The 13,200-nt window shown below is 38.0% G+C and overlaps 1 protein-coding gene and 1 long non-coding RNA gene across 2 annotated transcripts in view; both read right to left on the bottom strand.

Annotated features, from left to right (window-relative positions):
* Positions 1–11,561, bottom strand: part of LOC135086939 (discoidin domain-containing receptor 2-like) — a 105,382-nt gene extending 93,821 nt beyond the window's left edge. Inside the window, exon 1 of the mRNA XM_063981763.1 lies at positions 11,279–11,561. Within this exon, the coding sequence (XP_063837833.1) occupies positions 11,279–11,561 (283 nt within the window). The remainder of the gene's footprint in view (positions 1–11,278) is intronic.
* On the bottom strand, positions 2,365–7,487 carry LOC135087193 (uncharacterized). The gene is made up of 3 exons (XR_010260704.1): positions 7,091–7,487; positions 6,966–7,016; positions 2,365–3,084 (listed from the first exon to the last, which is right to left on the bottom strand). It is a non-coding gene; the product is annotated as an uncharacterized LOC135087193 (long non-coding RNA).
* Positions 11,562–13,200: the final 1,639 nt, after the last annotated feature.

Here is a 13,200-nt window from a genome sequence, read left to right as displayed (position 1 = left end):
AGTTGCATCTAAGTTTCTGCCATAGCGTCCGTTGAGAGACCACACATGACGCGACCAGTTTAAAACCTATTTGAACTGGTCAGTTGCACCTCATTGCAGTTGCATTTCACCGTGTGTTCTGGGCCTAACTCTATTTGTTATGGTAGAGATTGAATATTATTTTATTGGACAATAATTACACCATGTCTATTGCACTTCACAGGCGGATTTAAACGCTCTGCTTCAGAATTAAACATTAATTTACAGCATGTATGGCAGCCAAGAACATCATTTCCTTAATTACCGCTCATAATGGTTAGATGCTCAGTGCCTCGCAATAAACTGTGTTATTCGCACCGCTGCCAAGCACCCGCTAGGTACTGAGAACTCAGGGGATGTCACCACATCTGGTGGCAGAAGGCCAACTTGGTGACGTAGGTACATCTTATAAACATACTAAGGCTGAGTTGCACCACCTAACTTTGACCGTAAATATGACGATAACCAATGTTTTTGTATGGAGTTTGACAGATTTTTGACGTTTGTCAAAGTTAACGTAGGGTGGTGCTACCCAGCCTAAGGCTTGGTTGCACCATCTTACTTTGAATTTAACAAACGTCAAAGATCTGTTAAACTCCATACAAAATACACCGGTTATCGTTATAGTCACTGTTATAGCTAGGCGGTGCAACTCAGCATAAGTAAAATGTTACATAAACAAATCTGTCAACATCACTTCGATTCGTATGAATCCACATGTCTGCCCAGACGCAAAAACAATTGAATTCTACAAAGTTCTAATCAAAATAATTGACTGTCATTTGTTTTTCTTCTATCTCAGATGATGTGAACCTTGTTTTCCAAAGTCACTGTCTAGTAAACCTCTTTTGTTTGTTTGTTTTAGTTTTTAAACTAAAATGTAATAAAATTGGAAGTGGTGACCTATTTTAATCGACGTATGACATTTCATTGTAATGTTGCTCGGAGTTTCGGACAAAGTATTCGCCAAGTAGGTAAGTTAGACTTTTATTATTATGGGCCCATTGAAGTGCTGTTATTGTTGATATAAGTGATTGATACTCCCTCCAAACGTTTCTACTTACTTTGTCGAGTGGTTCTTATACTTAACTGTCATTTGACGGCGGATTTGTTTGCTGCCAAAAGTTGTGACATTAGATAAATGGATTGATTTAATTTAATTGTTAATTCCCATAAAAATTATCACTTTCAACTTTTTAGATCGCATTCAAATGTTAATTCTAACTATTGCATCAATTATTTATCCAGTCTCAAACTGAGTTATTTTTATAATTATGCTATTTGAGTTCTGGTGCTTTTCATAATTTGCCTCCAGCGGGATGTGAACCTACAACCACCAAGCCTGGCGACCGCATAATACATATTAGTAACCTATATTGAATGTTTGTGATGTTTACCAAAATATGTGTCAAGGATATTATTCGATTTTCCACACAATGAGATGTTTTCAATAACAGAATCACTTATTTTGTTACATTGCATTAGTAGATGACGGGGAAGTGGCATCGTTTTTGGAATTTATTTAATCGATGTTTTATTACCACTGGCGGAATTTCAAGTGCCATTACGTTTCATTGCTGTCATGTACAGAACGGATTTTGTGTGCTCGTAAAAATCAAATAAAAATTCTATCTTTTACTTTCCCGATCGAATTTCGACTCCATTTTTTATGTCAACAATGACCATTCTTCTATAAGTATCGCTAAAAACAATTTGTGTTAGTAACCTACGCACCAAGTAATGAAGCGCATATTGTAAAAAACTTTTTTCCACCTTATCAGGCCTTAATTGCATACCACAAGATAGGGTGCACCTTTGGTTGACCAGTTATCGAGGCCCCTCATTCTCCCGCTACCTCCGAGACTTTGTGGAGGGAAACAAAAACTGAAGAGGTCTCAGCAATTTGGTGAGGCTTACCCCCCCGTAGGGCGGTGCGAGGGGCGTCATTTCACGCCTCTTGAGCTCGTATCGAACCAATATTAGGTTTATTAGATAGATGGGCCGGCGTGAAAAAGCGTTTTTTTATTTTTCTTAACATTTTATCTCGATAGGTTTTGAATTCGAACTTGTACAACAACAATAAGTGGGAAAGTTTTTATTTTATCAACGATGCGTTCTGGCCTATTTTCTCGCTCGGTGACGTTTTCGGTACAAGATGGCATGGGGACGAAGAGTGAGTTACATTTTCAACCTATACACGAGCGTCATAATTGGGCTGAACTAGTTCTCCCACTAGCCTAGTTGTTTGCGTGTTCAGAGTGTGTTTCTAGGCTTCTAATTTCTAGCTATTGTCTGTGACTCCTAATCTTCTTGTGTGTATGGATCAACACGGGTAAATCAGGCGACTTTGAAGATATACTGGGATTTATTACTTTACAATAAAGCGTTTACAATATTTCAGTTGAAAGTTCAAATGAGAATGAGAGACGTTAAGCGTCCGTGCAATCGTTTATATAGGTGTGCTTCAGCGCCATCTGTTGTGGTTTCTTGACATCGCGTGACGTAATCGATGCGGTGTGCTCGGTGATAGTATTGCCATTGATCTTTGGTTGGAGCTTCTCACGCGCTCCAATAGATGGCTCTTCTTAACATTCCGGCGGGCCTTGAGAGACTCCCTCTCAACATCTCAGCTCACGTCGTGTCACGCGCCGAGCCTCGAACCTGGCACCTCAGAGACCGGAAGTGGGCATATCTTTGAGAATGCCCTGTGTATGACGCCCGTGGCCGTCCGAATGACAGCAACCCTTGGTACGCCGTCACTGCCTGAAATCAGAGTTATTATGCGTCCTAACCGCCATTTCAGCGGCGGAAGGTTATCGTCCTTTATGACAACCAATGTTCCAGTTTGCAAGTCTTCAGTTTTCTGTTGCCATTTAGTACGTTTCTGAAGCTCTGATATGTACTCTGTAGACCATCTCCTCCAAAATGTCTGCCTCAGCTGTTCAACTCGCTGGTAACGATTGAGTGTGTGAGTGGTTGCAGCGGTAACATCACTCTCTGCAGGTGCAGTCAGCGGCCGACCAATAGTGAAGTGGGCAGGAGTGAGTGGAGAGTAGTCGTTGGGGTCTGAGGATAAAGGATACATAGGGCGGGAATTCAGGACAGCTTCAATTTGTACCAAAACTGTGCTGAATTCCTCATAAGTCATGTTTACATTTCCTACCACACGTGTTATATGGTGCTTACAGGACTTGATCCCAGCTTCCCATAAACCGGCAAAATGAGGCGCGTAAGGGGGAATGAATTTAAATTTAATGTGATTATCTGAAGCGTAATCAATGATAGACTGAGAATTACTCTTTAAAAAATCTGAAAATTCACGAGCTGTTCCTACAAAGTTACGTCCATTATCGGAAAATATTTGATAAGGTTTTCCTCTCCGGGAAATAAATCGTTTCAGTGCTAAAATATAACTCTGTGAAGACAAACTAGTTACTAGTTCCAAGTGTATCGCTCGAGTTGAAAAACATATAAATAGACATAAATAACATTTTTCTAGTCTGGAACCCCTACCTTTCTTATTTAAAATAAATAAAGGTCCAGCATAGTCTACTCCACAGTTTATGAAAGGAAAATTTGCAGTTACTCGTTCAGTTGGTAAGTTACCCATGATTGGTTGTACTATTTTACCTTTCAAACGACAACACATGACACACTGGTTAACGACTTTTTTTGCTAAGTTTCTACCGCCTAGTGGCCACCAATTGTCTCTGATATGAGATAAAATTAATTGAGGCCCAGCGTGCAATAATTTTAAATGTTGACTTTGAAATAATAAATAGGTAAAGATATGTTTACTACACAATAAAATGGGGTGCTTTTTGTCATATGAAAATTCAGAATTAACTAATCTGCCCCCGACTCTTATGATTTTGTCAGCATCTAAAAATATATTTAAACTGGAAATATTACGTTTTGATTTATTTATAGCAAGATTATTATAAAGCGCATTGTATTCTTCAGGAAACGATTCCATTTGTGCCTGTCTAACTATAAACAATAAGGATTTATCAAGTTCTTCTACTGATAACGGCCCGTGTAACCGCTCATCAATAGATTTTGTTCGTATGTTATGTATAAAACGCATTACATAAGCACAAGTTCTTTGTAATCGATTTAGTTTAGAAAATCGGCTGAAATCAATGATAGGTAAATTAGAATCGCTACTACACAACAAGTTTGTAGTGGGAAGTTTTAACTCAGGTAAATCATTTAAGTTCTGTAAAATATTATTTTGATTTTGTGACCATTTTATGCTATCTTCAAATAAAAAGGTGGGTCCGTTCCACCATAAAGTTGATGAACTCAATTCATTTAAAAGTACTCCACGGGAAACCAGGTCAGCTGGATTATTTGACGAGTTTACATGCAGCCAAATTGTGTTGCTTGTCAACTCATTTATCTCAACAACGCGATTCTGAACAAAAGTCTTTAACTGATGTGGTGACATTTGCAACCATCTGAGAACTATAGTAGAATCTGTCCAAAAAACAACTTTGTCAAAGTTCAATCGAAGTGATTTAATTATTTTATCATACAATCTAGCTCCCAATAGTGCACCGCATAACTCGAGCCGTGGAATGCTAACCGGTTTCACTGGCGCGACGCGGCTCTTCGAACATAATAATCTCACCGTGATGACGTCATCATTACTATTGCACGTCCGAACATAAGCGCATGCACCGTATGCAGCCTCGCTCGCATCCGTAAATATGTGTAATTCGATCCTAGAATGGTCACACGTTCCTACAACATGACGCGGTACGCGAATATTATGTAAATAAGTTAATGCTTCAAGTGAGTAGGAGATCGCAGTTTAAAAGATTGATGTTTTTCAGAGAGCGCTGCTGCCCGTTCTCTGTTTGATGTGTAGTCCCTAAGTCGCCTCTTACGACACCCGCGGGAAGAGTAGGGGTTGGTGACAAATGTATTCTCCTCTGCCGTCACCACACGGCTTTTATTATTTATTGATTTTGAATTATAAACAATGCCTGAAATAATCCAACCTAGCGTAGTGTTTTGTAGGTAAGGACCTGCCGGTAATCGCATTTTACCTTCTATCAACAATTCCCAAAACACGTCAGCCCCGATCAATAAGTCAATTTTTGACGGTAAATAAAATAACGAATCGGCTAACTGAATATTATTCGGAATGTCTAAAGAGTTATAATGTAATGGAACTGTTGGTAAATTTGAAGTTATATGTTTCAAAACTATACATTTACAGCGAGTATTATAATCACCGTTTAATGACCTGATCTTAATTTCGCACAACTCTGTTGACTGAGTGTGTGAATGCCCTATTCCTGTGATATTATATGTGGACTGTATCGAATCGACTTTTAATTTTTTACGTAAATTTTCTGTAATTAAACAGTGTTGACTGCCGCTATCTAACAAAGCGCGAGCCTTATGATATACATTGTCATTACCTGCTATCTCCACTAAAGCTGTGGATAATAAAACAGTTTCTGACGCCTGCGTATACAAACTATTGTTCGAATTCTCGTTTCGTGTCGGTTCGGCTGTATGTAACACTGCCGACGAGTGCAGTACGGGGTTCGAATCCGGTTGGCACTCCACGACTGATACTAATGCGTTTTCTACTTTATCATTATTGTTACTGTGCAATAAACTGTTGTGTTTTCTACTGCACTGTTTACACGGACCAAAATAACAATCTGAAGCGAAATGTCCAGCTCGTAAACAATTAACACATAACCTTTTATTATTAACGAATTCTAATCTCTCTTTAACGTTTAAATCCAAAAACTTAGTACAAGAATAAAGCGAATGATTTCCGCTGCATAATGAGCATGTGCGGGTACTTTTGGAATTCACATTATTTTTTGTTGAAGCGAAAATATGTGATTTTTGTTGCGATTGTTGTTGAGGTTTTTTATTGTTATCAAAAGGGACTTTACTATTAGAAAATGATGAAGAATTATGCGCTTTAATCATTTCTAAAGTGTCAGCCTTATTTTTCAAGAATGTAATGAGATCGTCTAACTTAACGCGTTTATGATGCTGCGTAAATAAATTATTTTTATGTTCCTCCCACTCTTTCTCAACTACTGCGTCTAATTTGGAGGTAATGATATAAATAATAAGTGTATCCCAATATTCTACAGGTTCCCCGAGTGTCTTTAAGGCACGTAAATTCTTTGAAACTATATCAATTAATTTCCTTAAATGAAATGAAGTCTCTTTATTTAGATTTTGAATGGTAAATAAAGACTTGACATGATTATGTACCAGCAACTTGACGTTATTATACCTCTCATTGAGCAAATCCCAAGCTATTGTGTAGTTTTCTGATGTGCATTCTATTGATTTAATAACTTGAGCTGCCTGACTAGTTAGCGATGTACGCAAATAATGGAATTTACGAATGTCATCAAGCTGGGTGGAGTTGTGAATCATAGAAAGGTAGGTATCCCTGAACTCTAACCAATTTTCAAACGACCCGTCAAAGGAGGGTAGTGAAATAGTAGGAAGCTTAATATTTATCGAAGCTTCACACCTAGAACTAGCACTAGATGAATCAGAAAGGCTAAAACGTTTTATTAAACTTTCTGCTTCTGCCATGGTTTCGTAATAAATATTTTCAAATGATTCACGATGTTCTAACTGAATTGCAGTTTCACTATCTAACACCATGAGCATTTCGATGGAGCTTTGAATGCTATTAAATTCACTAAATAATGATTTGGCTAATTCACTACGCAATTTTAATTCGGTTAATTGTTTATCGCTAGGACGAGAGTGGCTATGAAAAGAATTCACAAATTTTACGAATAACGTCAGTCTACCCTTGATTGAACCGCGTTTTTTATTTAATTCTCTAATTACAGTATCATCAGAATCTACGCACAAATTAGGAGATTTACAACGAACGGTTACGTTTTCAACACTCATTTTGACGATTTATAAAAGTGGGTACTCACCAAATTCCTGTAAACTGCGTACGTGACTCGTGAGGAAGCACAACACGGTACCTAGAGGAACAAGCACAGCTTTAGTAAAATTGAAATGGGATAAGATGGGGGAAAAAGGAACGATTTGGCCAGACCCTTTGCTGATCCCTCGATGTGATGATGGATGATGCGGCTCTGAAGGTCCAATGTTTGCGTGTTCAGAGTGTGTTTCTAGGCTTCTAATTTCTAGCTATTGTCTGTGACTCCTAATCTTCTTGTGTGTATGGATCAACACGGGTAAATCAGGCGACTTTGAAGATATACTGGGATTTATTACTTTACAATAAAGCGTTTACAATATTTCAGTTGAAAGTTCAAATGAGAATGAGAGACGTTAAGCGTCCGTGCAATCGTTTATATAGGTGTGCTTCAGCGCCATCTGTTGTGGTTTCTTGACATCGCGTGACGTAATCGATGCGGTGTGCTCGGTGATAGTATTGCCATTGATCTTTGGTTGGAGCTTCTCACGCGCTCCAATAGATGGCTCTTCTTAACACTAGTTTATAGCTTGTAACGAATTTCGTACCGAGCCGAGCTATATTTTAAAATTGAGTTAACACCATTTAACGTTTAATTTTCGAGTACGGTTTGAACAATAAAACTTCAGAATTTAACACAAAACTATCAAGAGTCCCATTTTCATAGCTTGTAAAAAGAATTTCAGTTAAAGAACGTGACTTTAATTAAGAATTGTGGATTGTTTGTAAAATATTTCACACAAAAATGGAACCTTCAATAGTTATAAAATCTTATGTCCTTTTTCTACGAAACGAAAATCATTTTACAATAAAACTAGGCGACTGAGGCCAGTAAAACCAAAACTTTATTAAACTTGGCTCATTGGAGGAGACTTGGATTACGCATTTGGATTTCAAACAGAAAACATTGTGGAAGGTTGACATTTCATTGATCTTGAGATTTCGTTTGGTAAATAAATTGATAAATAACAATTTTCTGGCCACTTTTACAAACATAAACTTTTGCAAATTATATTTACATTTCATGAATAGATATGGCTTAATTTCACATATTCCAAAGAACTATGTAAGTAATCAGCAGTAAAAAAAAAAGATACGCGCGTTAAAAACGGTTCGATTTTCAAATTAAAAGTCCAAGACGTAGCAACTCGCATTCCTAGCTCAGTCAGCGCATTCTGCCGATGACCGGAGAGTTACTCTCTCAAATAATACCGTCCTGGCGACAAACAATTTGAATGCCCGCACGTAGGGCGGCATTCCTTACCGAGCCCCTTGCAAAACTATGTGACTTAAAATGAAAACGGTACCTACGGCAATGCGACACAGCCATGAGATATCACGCACGACTGGAAAACAGTATGGCCTCTCTCCGCGGAAATACAAATTGTGGCTCCGGTTTTTTACTTGTTTTGTATACGGTTAAAATTTTCCACCCTGAGTGGAATTTTGATTTGATATCGCGCAGAATAAATTTACGGCAACGAAATGGCATTTATTGTAAAAGTGGTGACTAAAATTGAGTTTAGTAAACGCTCAATCGGATACGCCGAATGCTTTTGGTGGAATGGCGTCGAAATTTTGAATTGGTTATTAGAAGTGCGAGTGTGGGAGGAAAGGGAAAGGCTTTCACTTTTACTCGCTATGAAACGCAGATACTTAAGTTGTGTTCATTAAGCTAAAGGTGTTTATCTGTGAATGCTACACTGAACGTTCAGTGCTTATTATTATAATATTATAACTTTACACTACAGAAAATAGTTAATTAAAACTGTAATGAGATGGCGATAATAAGGTGACAATATCACAGATTATTGAGCGCAAAAAATCTACTTCGTATCTTTTTAAGCACGCAATGATAATAAAGGCAATTTACTGTAAAATGTAATTACCTGTATTAAGTGAAAATTACTGGAAAAGCTTACTGTAATATGATTAGCAAAACAACTCGTGCACCTTTAAAGGTTTTCAATTTCACAAGCTCTCGCACCTCCATAATTATAATAAGAAAGGGCTCAGCAAATGAATATAGGGTGGTATCAAATTATGTACGTGCGACCATGTCGGGTGCTTCACAAGGAAAATTACTAGGTTATTTTTTCTCGCAATAAAACGACCCTGGACTAATCTGGTAATGAGGCAAACACGTGCAAGTTAACGAGCAACTAATTACACCAAACCAGAGAGGTGAAGGAGATTGAGGACTTATGAATTTTTTAGAACACTTTCGTTGGTAGGTAATTAAAATGCCGGTAGAGATTAATTTAGATTAGGATCCAGCATATAATCCCTTTTGACCTAGGTATATCAAGGTATGTTTTCTGTCTTATGATTTATCTTAACTTCTTTTTAATACCTAAAGATAGATCCTAGCTATATAGCTGTAGTTTTGGAAGCAGTAGGTGAGAATAGTCCTATAATAGTACTTATGGCTTAAATACTTTCGTAGTCAAATTAAAATGTATCTTAGGACAACATCTACTAAAAGTTATTTTACATTTACAAGCTAAAGCTGAGCCTGCTTGAAAACCTGCTTAGGCGTTTCAAATTTACCGCATCAGTGGGCCATCGCGGCGTCATTAATATCACAATTAATTTAATCCTTTAAAGCACGTGGGAACTGCAAGTAATTTTCAATCTTCATGCATGGTAACTATACGTACATACACCTACGTAACGTCTAACGAGTAGAGATGTGAGTATTGACGTCCACGTAACACTTCCACTCGAAGGATCGATATCGCAGCTGCTAACTCAATTATTAAACTCCAATTTATCATTGCAAAGTAGCTGCATAAATGTAAATTATACAAGTCATTGCTTCAATCTCTGGGAATGGGCCATACATCACGATGCAGCGCGCTTACAGCTCTATTACTTCGAGCACACATCTATGCGGAAATATTGTCATGAACCGCTCCTGGATTTAAAACGAATTGAGTTTTATTTGTTACCCACAAAGGGTGGTAGATCTCACTTCATAAATAAAACACCAGATATTTAACTGGTAATTGGTACATAGTTATTTTAAAACTTCTCGTTTAAAAAGAGACTCTACTGTGACGATTACTCCCAAAAGTCACAAAATGTCATCTGTCATTCGTAACCTGACAATGGACAGCGGCCTATTTGCCACGGATTACAAAAATAATATTTAACCCCTAGCTGTGCCCTCGACTTCGTACGCGTTGAAATAGTTTTAATTTTTCTTTACTGCTCCGCCTCTATTGGCTGTAGGGCGATGTTACACAGACTAAAGCTTTTCAGGATAAATGAACTATCAAACACAAAAAGATTTTTTCAAATCGGAACAGTAGCTCTTGAGATTAGCGCGTTCAAGCAAACAAACCAACTCTTCAGCTTTGTAATATTAGTATAGATTCTGATTTTTCACTTTAATACGACTATTATTTTATTGAAATTTTATTCTTTATCAATAGAGTTAAATTTTACAAATCTCAAGACCAATGTTTGTCGAATCTGCATATCGGCGATTGATCAGCTATGCGACCCACGGCCCCGCTACCCGCTAACGAATTCGGCACAGATTCCAGATGAATTTATGTTTTACATTGGATATCAATGGCCGCCGATCTCAGTAGATAATAAAAAGAGTTATATTGTAATGAATTGGAATTTGTAATGATTGTATATTTTAAGGCTTGAATTTAAATGCTTAGAACAGCCATAGGCACGAATTTATGTGTAGGGATTTATTAATAAGTACCTACTTGATTATCGTTTCATATAAGCTAAAGAACCGGTATTGCCAAAACGAAAAAAAAAATAGTTTTATTCCCCTTTTTTGTCGCAGAAATACTCTACCATTGCGCAATATCTCTCAGGAAATTTGGCTTCATTGTAGCTTTCTTTCGTTGCGGAGGTCGAATTATTTGGGATTGGACTAGTGTACTAGTTACTACAAAAAATATTGCTTTACCAAAATACATCATAATAACATACCTAAGTTAATAGTTTCAATCGTTTGCTGAGAAAATGTAGAGAAAAGCAAGAACAGTTAGTTATATAAAGATGAAAACAAAAAGTTCTATAAAAAAGTCGCTTTTGTCGTAACTGCTAATAAATTATGTATTACAAATCCCTGATAGGTACTCGTATGTAGAGTTTGACAGACAACAGTGACTGAGTTTGTTGTGTTACTTTTGCTCACATTACTGTCTTAAAACACGGTGTAGAAATGAAACGGGCAGCGCAGGACCGTTTATTGTGGAAAACCTTGGGGGAGGCCTTTGCCCAGCAGTGGACGTCATTTGGCTGAAACGAACGAACGAAATAAACGGTACTTACTGTGATCAAAGGTCCTTGGGTCGACTGTGGTGGTCGCAACGGGCGTGGTGATGTCAATATCATCCTCTTCATCCGGATCGGGTGTGGTCGTGGTGGTGGTGGTGGTACGTCGGCGGTTCCTCTGCTTACGCTCCGCTTTGCGGGGCGCCGATGTGATCCGCACGGGAGCCGCGGTCACCCGCACCGGCAGCGTCAGGTCGGTCTCGCTGCCGGGCTCGGCGACCGCTATGGCCACCAGTGATACGGCGGTCAACCGCACCACCAGTGGCGCTAGTCGCCACATCGTTCCTGGAAAGAAGGATTGTTCGTGAGTTTGTGATAGAGATGAATAGGTACTCTTTGTTGCACAACACAATGTAAGTAAGTGTTACACGAGAATTATGAAATTACTCGTATCTAATTTCGATTGGTTAAGAAAACTTAAATATAGTTATTTCATCTCCAAGACGAGGAAAACGTAGGGATTTACTGTACAAAGGATTCCATAAAAATGTGGAAAATTTTGACTTTTTCAAAAGAGGCATTCGTATGGCTTATTCGGACTGTTGACTGCTGTGAATATTCTTTCTTCGGACCAAAGGTTTATGTAACTATCTTAAGTTTCCTTAAAATAAAGATGATTTTACAACAAGTGCGTTTCATTAAGAAACAAATCAAAAATCTGTCAGAAGAACTTATCAGCCAATGCCGTTACAAGATGAATATATCATGCAACTAAGTAGGTATGTGTGTAAGCGAATATTAACATATTGAGAGGCGAGGATTGTACCAAAATGGAGAGTACTTAAGTATCACTTAGTGCGCGCCCACACGATGCATTTAAGCGCAGCTTGCCACAGCCCTAATTGAATTATATTTAGCATCGGAGTCACTGCTCACACAGAAATGCTTTAAAATTGATAGATTTCATTTGCATTAAAAACCACAAATGCAATTTAAATTATTTTCAGCGCAAACCGCGCATGTTAAAAGAATCGCTTCAGTAATTATAGCTGGTTTTATGTTACTTTCGCTCTAAAGGGCAACATTGGCTCAACAAAAAATATTGAAAGCAAACCACGCTACGCTTACGCTATCTAAAATTGCCCTGTCGAATTAGTTGTTTATCGACATTGTGGAGGTGGGAAATTCAATCCTTTTTTTTTAAAAGCCACAGTTGCCCCTAGGGCTAAAGTACCCCGCAAATACGGTGTGTTTCACGAAAAGCGGGGCGTTTGACGTAAAGTCAATTCTGCTAAAATCGCACGAACTATCGACATTGCTAAGAAGAGGTGGGAAATTAAATGTTTTGAGTCAAAGTTGCCCTAGGTCTAAAGTAACCCGCAAATACGGTATTAAGTTTCACGAAAAGCGTTTGTCTTAAAATAATCTCCGCCAATGATGTCAATCTACTAAAATGGGACGAAAGTGTTCTGGACGCTAATAACAAGCCCGAGCACATGGGAAACTATTCTTTTACGGGTTATGACATGGTCGTATGTCGTAAATGTCACTACGGAGACTCGGATATGTTTTTAAGGTTCCTTGGGGAGCTATCGTGCATCCAAAAATGTTAGTTCTAACGGCCGTTTGGAAAATTCCACAACGATATTAAATTGATGTGGGTTGATCAATTTGCTTTAGTTGATTGATTTGAGATTTTTATTGTTTGCCTGGGTAGTGAATAATTCAAAAAACACAATATAATCTACTTACTTAGGTGTTCACAAGATTTCATTGTGACACTTCTGGTAAAATACAAGGCGGAAAAACGCATTTTGATCATTTCAGGGTTCCTCATATGTTTTATAAAACAGAACCCGGATAAATGTATTAACATTAAAGATGTAGGTACTGAAGGTTTTAGGACTCTACAGTTTGACATTGTTTAGTATGGACTATTACATTAGAAGATTCGTGACGTACGGAGCCCTCTGGTACAT

The sequence above is a fragment of the Ostrinia nubilalis genome, chromosome Z (genome assembly GCF_963855985.1).
Source record: "Ostrinia nubilalis chromosome Z, ilOstNubi1.1, whole genome shotgun sequence".
NCBI lineage: Eukaryota > Metazoa > Arthropoda > Insecta > Lepidoptera > Crambidae > Ostrinia > Ostrinia nubilalis.
This window is presented reverse-complemented; position numbering and strand designations above follow the sequence as displayed.